The sequence below is a fragment of the Mercenaria mercenaria genome, chromosome 15 (genome assembly GCF_021730395.1).
Source record: "Mercenaria mercenaria strain notata chromosome 15, MADL_Memer_1, whole genome shotgun sequence".
Classification (NCBI taxonomy): Eukaryota; Metazoa; Mollusca; class Bivalvia; order Venerida; family Veneridae; genus Mercenaria; species Mercenaria mercenaria.
This window is the reverse complement of record NC_069375.1, coordinates 47,792,353-47,799,081: the sequence shown is the minus strand read 5'-3', so window position 1 is coordinate 47,799,081 and position 6,729 is coordinate 47,792,353. Positions and strand designations below refer to the sequence as shown.

Here is a 6,729-nt window from a genome sequence, read left to right as displayed (position 1 = left end):
CAAGACACAACTTCATCCCGCTGCATTCCCCGATTTCTAAAAAGTTTTTACTGTAAAAAGACAATAACCAAAAACATTCAATTTTACTCACCTTGCTCGTTATTTTTGTAAACATCCTGCGCAATGCCTGCGCCGCCGGAGGCGCGATGCCTTCATTTCAGTGCGGCACATTTTGTGCCGCAGGCAACGTTTCATACCCGTGGAAGCGTGCAGTGAAGTGTGAAGTCTGAAGTCTGAAGAATGAGGTTTGAAGTGTGAAGTGTGAAGTCTGAAGTGTGAAGTATGAAGTGTGAAGTTTGAAGTGTGAAGTCACTATCGGTCTTTTATCATTGTTTAAAAATATGCAATGAATAATGTGTAGTGAATTTATAAATATCGTCAGCTCCAGGTAAATATGGTATGAGCTCATAAGAAAGTGTTGTAACAGGAATGGGTGCTTTTTAACATCGCTAATCAAGTATACAACACACTACAGAGACAAGAAAATGTTTAGAAAGTTTAGAAATATATATATCAAAAATGCAAAAATTTAGCATTCACTTTAGATGTAATTAATCTCTTTGTTTGCTATGCTTTACTTTTTTCTAAAGGCTGTAACGACAGGTTTTGCCATTAAAACCGACTAGCAACAAAACAAAAATAAAGCTTTTGTATACAGATGGTATTTTACATGTTTGTAAGATTCTTTTCTTTTCAAGGCGGTGATCAATAAAAGAAAATAACATTAGCATTGTATCTCTACGCGCTGGCTCATTATTGGGTATTTGTTGCATTAGCATTTATCAATATTACAGGACTGTGAAAGTTAATGCTGCAGAGGGTTGGGATAAGTTTTTTATTGATTCATCATTAGAAACCGGCCTCTAAAATGTGATCGCTTTATTTTAAGGTACTCCCCTTTATTGATCGAATTAGTGATTCGTCACTGGTAGTGGATAGGACATTATTGGTTGAAATAATTCTAATAATATAACGGTATAGAATTTGCTGAATAATGTTTGTCAATATGAGAAACAATATGAATATGTATAGCAAACATATGAGCTACTGATTTGATTATGCATCGACGCATTTAACACGAGAAGACATAAGTGATATCAGGAATAAGTTCGTGTTAATTCTAACAGAATAATTTTTAATTGTCCAATTCGTTTTGTTGTTTTTGCTTGTTAATTACAAAATGAACAGTAAATTCTTCAGCATTGATTCGATCATCGGAGCTAGGCAAAATCATGGTGAAGAAAAACAACCAGGTAAAACATTTGATCAATATTTTTTAGTTTAATTCTCTTCGAGCATCTGATTTCGTATACATGCAATCCTGATAATACTTTCCGACTTACAATTTTAATTCGTTACAACAAATCAAATTTCTAAATATTAGAAAAGGGTTTGCGGTGTCATTTTCAATTTATTTCGATCCGATATCACTGTTTACTTCTAAATAGAAAATATGATTCTAGTCAATTTGTTTCATAAGCAGAAAGCGTTTCCCTCTAATTTTAGCATTAAAAGACGTAAAACATGACGCTGTAAAATTAAATGAAGAAAAGACGGTAGCTTTAAAGAATGAAGAATCATCAGACATTGATAACCGGCGGCTAAAAATTCCATCATTTCATGCAAGCATAAGAGATGCAGGTCATACAATGCACGAATCACCAAGCACACGACATTTGAACCATGTAGTTCATGAGACCGCAAACACAGCTGTATGCCGTTCGAAGCCCTGTAGCTCACCACATGGTCCACCGCATGGGCCGCCGACCAATATTAGGTAAGTAAATGTAGTCTCTCACGTCGTTGTGAACATGTTAATGAAAGTATTGCCTACATTATATATGAAGTATTTACTGAAGGTGGAACTCAAATAATTTCAAAAATCAATATGAACAAAAAATAAATCTTTCTGTTTGTTTTCACTATCGAAATATTTTTGCATTGATTTAAAAAAAATGTTGACTGATTCAAGAATTTAAAAAAGATCAAATGTTTTGCAACTATATTTTTAACATTTTACATTATTCAAGGTATCAAGAACACAGAAATTCCTCCGGAGAAACTTGTCCAAATAGCTGCAAAATTCCACCCAAGCAAAAGCGATTGTCCCTCACAAAAAATCAACTTGGAGAATTAGAGAAATGCTTTCTTAAGAACTACTATCCAACAGAAGCGACAAGGTATTTTTTCCATTTTGTCAAAAATCTGTATTCTTACAGAACCTGAAATTATGCATCACCAAACTTTTATATGAAATCTAGGGTATGAGTAAATGCTGTTGAAGTAAGAAGTGCATTGTATCATATAGTATAATTAATCACTAGTTGTGAAATATATATATCCTTTTGTCACATTAAAACACTTAGTTTGTATTTTATAAATATTGCTGTAAAGTTACAATTCTATGCACCATTGATATTTTAAAATGAAAATATTTTTTATTTTGCAGAGATGAATTGGCAATGCGACTCGGTCTGTCACACGCAAGAGTCAAGGTATGTTTCTTTTCTTTTATAATAATTTTGAACCATTATCAAAACATTTTCCTGTCTTGTTTCATTTACGTAGACCTTAAGCAAATATATTATCGAACTAAAATTTGAAGATACAAATTTATGTGTGTCAAAATATATATGTTACATTTCGACTTTCTGTGTTTATTGAAATTCAATTTATAACGTCCAAGCGATATCATAGAGTATTTGATATAGGTGAACAACTTGACGTAATGGACCTGTAACAACAATCGGCAATTTACGTGACATTACAAAATTCCCCGAATGCTACCTCGGCATTTTCCGATTGCTAATGTTACTCATTCGAGCAACCAGACGGAAAATACCGAACTTGTCCGAAGTTTTATACAGAGAATACGTAATCACTCGGAAGTTGCCGATATTCATGTCCATTATCATGTTTTAATTCCTTAACGTATGTGCACTCTCTACGTTGACATATATCAATTTGCTATATTGAAATCGTAATTACTTTCTACAATTCTATTGTTATAACATGAATTGAACAGATGTAAATAGATTACACTTTCTTTGTGCGCTTAAATGTAATTCTACACAGGTTTTGAAGTTTGTTAATATCAATATCTCATAAAACAATATCTATAAACAGTATATATATATATATATATCTTTTTCTTTCATTACATGACGAAATAAAATATGAATTTCAGGTTTGGTTTCAAAACAGACGGGCTAAATGGCAAAGGAATCAAAAGATTAAAACCGAATGGCAGTCATTTTTGCATAATCCATTCGCAGCAGCAATAGGTTTGTCTCATCATCGCTTGATGTTGCAGCAGCAACATCAGTTGCTAGCAGATACTCAATCTAAGGAGTACGACCCTCAGTGTCTCCAAACTCCAATGCCGTCATTATACTCAACATTTCCGCATAGCAGTATGACTTTTATGTTACCTAGACAAGATCTGATGTCATATTCAATTGGCAAACCACCAATGCAAACAATAGACGATTATGTTTTGGCGAAACAAGCGGCACAACACGAGAATAACACAAAAATGTCTTTAACAGATGAATCTGACAGCGAAGAGACATCAAATCGTGCACAAAATAAGAATACAGCAAATGTTACAAACACAAAGGCATCAAACATAACAGAAAAGCCCACTGGACTTCGGTCGGGTCAGTTCTGGTGGTAAAATAATACAAAGACTGCAATATTATATGTGTGTGTTTCTTTCTTTCAAATGGAAATAAATATCCAAAAAGGTTTTCATTACATGTTTGAAAGTAAGTGAAAACAGTGAAACTATAAGACTGTTTTCTAGCGGCCTATTTTTATGTGAAGCATGTCAACAAAAACTAGGAAAGTACATTTCATTTGACTTTAGCATGCACATAATGCTAAATAGAGATTTATTTTAGTTTGCTTAAGTGCATGGGATCATTTTTTAAAATGCAGAGAGTAAACGAACATTTTGTCTTAAAGTAGTATTTACGAATCTAGTCAATTCTTACATAAAAATACGTATTAAAAAGTTCATCAACTCGTGATATCATATTTATCTTTAATGTTAATATAAATTCATTGATTTACATCTTTATATGCTTTATCTTTTGTTTACATATTTCTATATCTATAATATATATACTGGGAAAAATAAATTCACTTTTATATTTCAGGTTTTTTGTGTTTTCTGTTTTACATTTCTGCTTACATGTACAAGTTACAAGTTTACAATTACGCCATTTCTTTATGACGGTACCTGGAAAGAAACACTGCCTCATCTAGGTAGAGATATGCCTGGTTACTTGATTTTTCTTCTCCAAGTGTTTAGATTACATTCGAACTAAAATTTTATTTAAGCAGCTTTGTCTGTGTCTTTCCTCTCATCAACATATACACACATTGTTTTTGTTTTGTTCGTTTTCAAGGTATACCGACACAAGTATAGATCATACAACAAGTTTTAGCTGCTATTTATGGTTGATGAAGACCCCATTTGCCCCCCACGGCTGTTCTTTCTGACGCAGGCTGGTATCTGGATAGAATTAGTTTTTGATCCAATATCATCAATGGAACAAAAATTCATCATTGATTTCATTATAAAATTGGCCGATTCGTTAAATATATGTTTTGTTACTACTTTAGACTGTTGACAGTCAGTTATGATTAAAAATAGCTAAAACATCCAGCTAACACAGAGAAACGTACTAAACACAAAATAGAGAATATTATTATTGTATTATATAGTGTAATATGTAAATAAACAGGCGGACTGTTAGTTTTATTCCCATGTCTAAAATTCTTTTAAGCCTATAGAAAGATAAATCTGTACGTTATTCGACACTGTGTTACCCGAAAAAATGCATGTTTGTTAGTCTATTTTAATGTAAAAAATACAATTTATGACAATAATAGAGATATTTCATTTTACTAACATATGTTGCTTAAATGTTTGATTTTTCATTTACTGACAGGAGATCAAACGGTTATTTTAAAAAATGCGTGAGTTTCTCTGGTAACATCAGTTTGTTCATACAAATAAATGACGCAAAAAGCTTTTAAGTTTTGCCGCAACTAGCAAATAATCTAAAGGCCTTTATGTGTTTAAAAATATTGAAATTCTTATCATTGTTTTTAATATACGAATGGTTTTTGTAACAGTTTGTCATACAATTGCTTTTTAATTGTCAATTTCTGTTACATTTACAGTCCATTAACTTATGATGTGTTTTACAGATAGTTTTTGTCTTATCTTAGCCTACGATCATCCTATTCAATACCCCGCAGAACTTTAAGTGTACTCGCCTGTCTACGATTAGACGAGAAACATGTTGCAATAATCGTTGTCAATCGGTTGACGAATGACTTAGAGAAGACAATACTGAAAGAAAGTATATGATAGACATGCTGTTTCTTTATCGAAACAAACAATCTCTACAATTCTAGAAACTATACTTTTTTTAATTGCAATGAAAACACTTAGCAACATTTGGTAATAGAAAATGTAACTTTTGTTAAGTAAAGGTAACAGGCTGTAAATTTTATTGAACATGGTATTCAATGGTTTCTAGTTAATCAAACTGGGTATCTTTGAGGTGTTTTATTAAAACATAATTAGAAAATTAATTCGTGTGTAACGGAAAAGCTAACTAATAAAGGAGTACCAATTACATTTCCGCATGCTTTTATTTACTATAATCAAATGGAATTACACTCTTTAGTGCTATTTCTGCTTAATTAAACACTATCTTATTACGTGGTACACGTGTTGCATGTTATTTTCAGCCACTTGTGGTTATTATTATTAATAAGAATACAGACTTTTGTATACAATCATATTACAGTCTTTGATACATGTCCGCTGTTACCTACAGATGTACCGTTATTGCGTATAAACAGTGTTTTACACTGTTATTCTAACGGTTTGAATTACCTGTGTTATAAATTTTTGCGAATTTCTTTCCTATTTTGTAAGAGTCAAATTAAAGTTATACAGTTTAAAAAGGTGTATAGATATAAAGCATGCTGTAAAAATGTTTGTGGATTTTGAAGATACTTTTTGGCCACAATTATGTATTTTGGGCCTTCATGGAAATGCGGATAATGACAATCTAGAGTATTTACTTCGTAACCAACCTTTTTGAAATTCTTGATGAAAATACTATCGACTCTCTATGTATATTTTAGTATGGGTACTCGTCCAAATATATCTCCGAAGTATACAGAACAACTTGATATAGTCTGAAAGTATTCATCAAATATTTGAAAATAAATTAGCTACGCAATAGCTGAACCTACAAGTTTTTTCCTAACTAAACCAAGTTAAGCAAAGCCAATTGATATCCTATTCGAACGTAGGAAATTGGATTTAATTTTTATTATTATCATTATTATTATTATCATCATCATCATTGATATTGTTGTTGTTGTTATAACTTATTTCAAATTATTGCAAATACTTAAATATATGTATTTACACGTACACGTATCCATTGTTGGAAGATGGGCGTAGGACTGTCTTGTACATGACAAAGGTCCTTCTAAATATAATTGTTCAACAGTTGATTATTTTATACAAAGCTTTAAAAGTTTTTCTTCTTTGCTGTTCAAAAAATGAATTTTAATATTTCTAAATCAATGATTGTCTGAGATATGTTATGTTCGTCTTTTCTAATTACGGAAAACCAATGTCTTGTATCGATCTGTAAAGATATGTCCATTGAAAACGTTTATTGTTTAGTAATT

The 6,729-nt window shown here is 31.7% G+C and overlaps 1 protein-coding gene across 1 annotated transcript; it reads left to right on the top strand.

Moving 5' to 3' along the window:
* Window positions 1-963: 963 nt before the first annotated feature.
* On the top strand, window positions 964-6,676 carry LOC123561392 (ALX homeobox protein 1-like). Its single transcript, XM_045353737.2, has 5 exons — window positions 964-1,253; window positions 1,507-1,777; window positions 2,031-2,180; window positions 2,450-2,495; window positions 3,188-6,676. Exons 1-5 carry the CDS (start codon window positions 1,181-1,183, stop codon window positions 3,674-3,676), a joined length of 1,029 nt encoding a protein of 342 aa, XP_045209672.2. The 5' UTR covers window positions 964-1,180; the 3' UTR covers window positions 3,677-6,676.
* Window positions 6,677-6,729: the final 53 nt, after the last annotated feature.

Coding starts and splice junctions, on each gene's coding strand:
- LOC123561392 (XM_045353737.2), top strand. CDS start 1,181: ATGAACAGTAAATTCTTCAGCATTGATTCGATCATCGGAGCTAGGCAA. Junction 2,181..2,449: donor TATCCAACAGAAGCGACAAG/GTATTTTTTCCA, acceptor TTTATTTTGCAG/AGATGAATTGGCAATGCGAC. Junction 2,496..3,187: donor TGTCACACGCAAGAGTCAAG/GTATGTTTCTTT, acceptor TATGAATTTCAG/GTTTGGTTTCAAAACAGACG.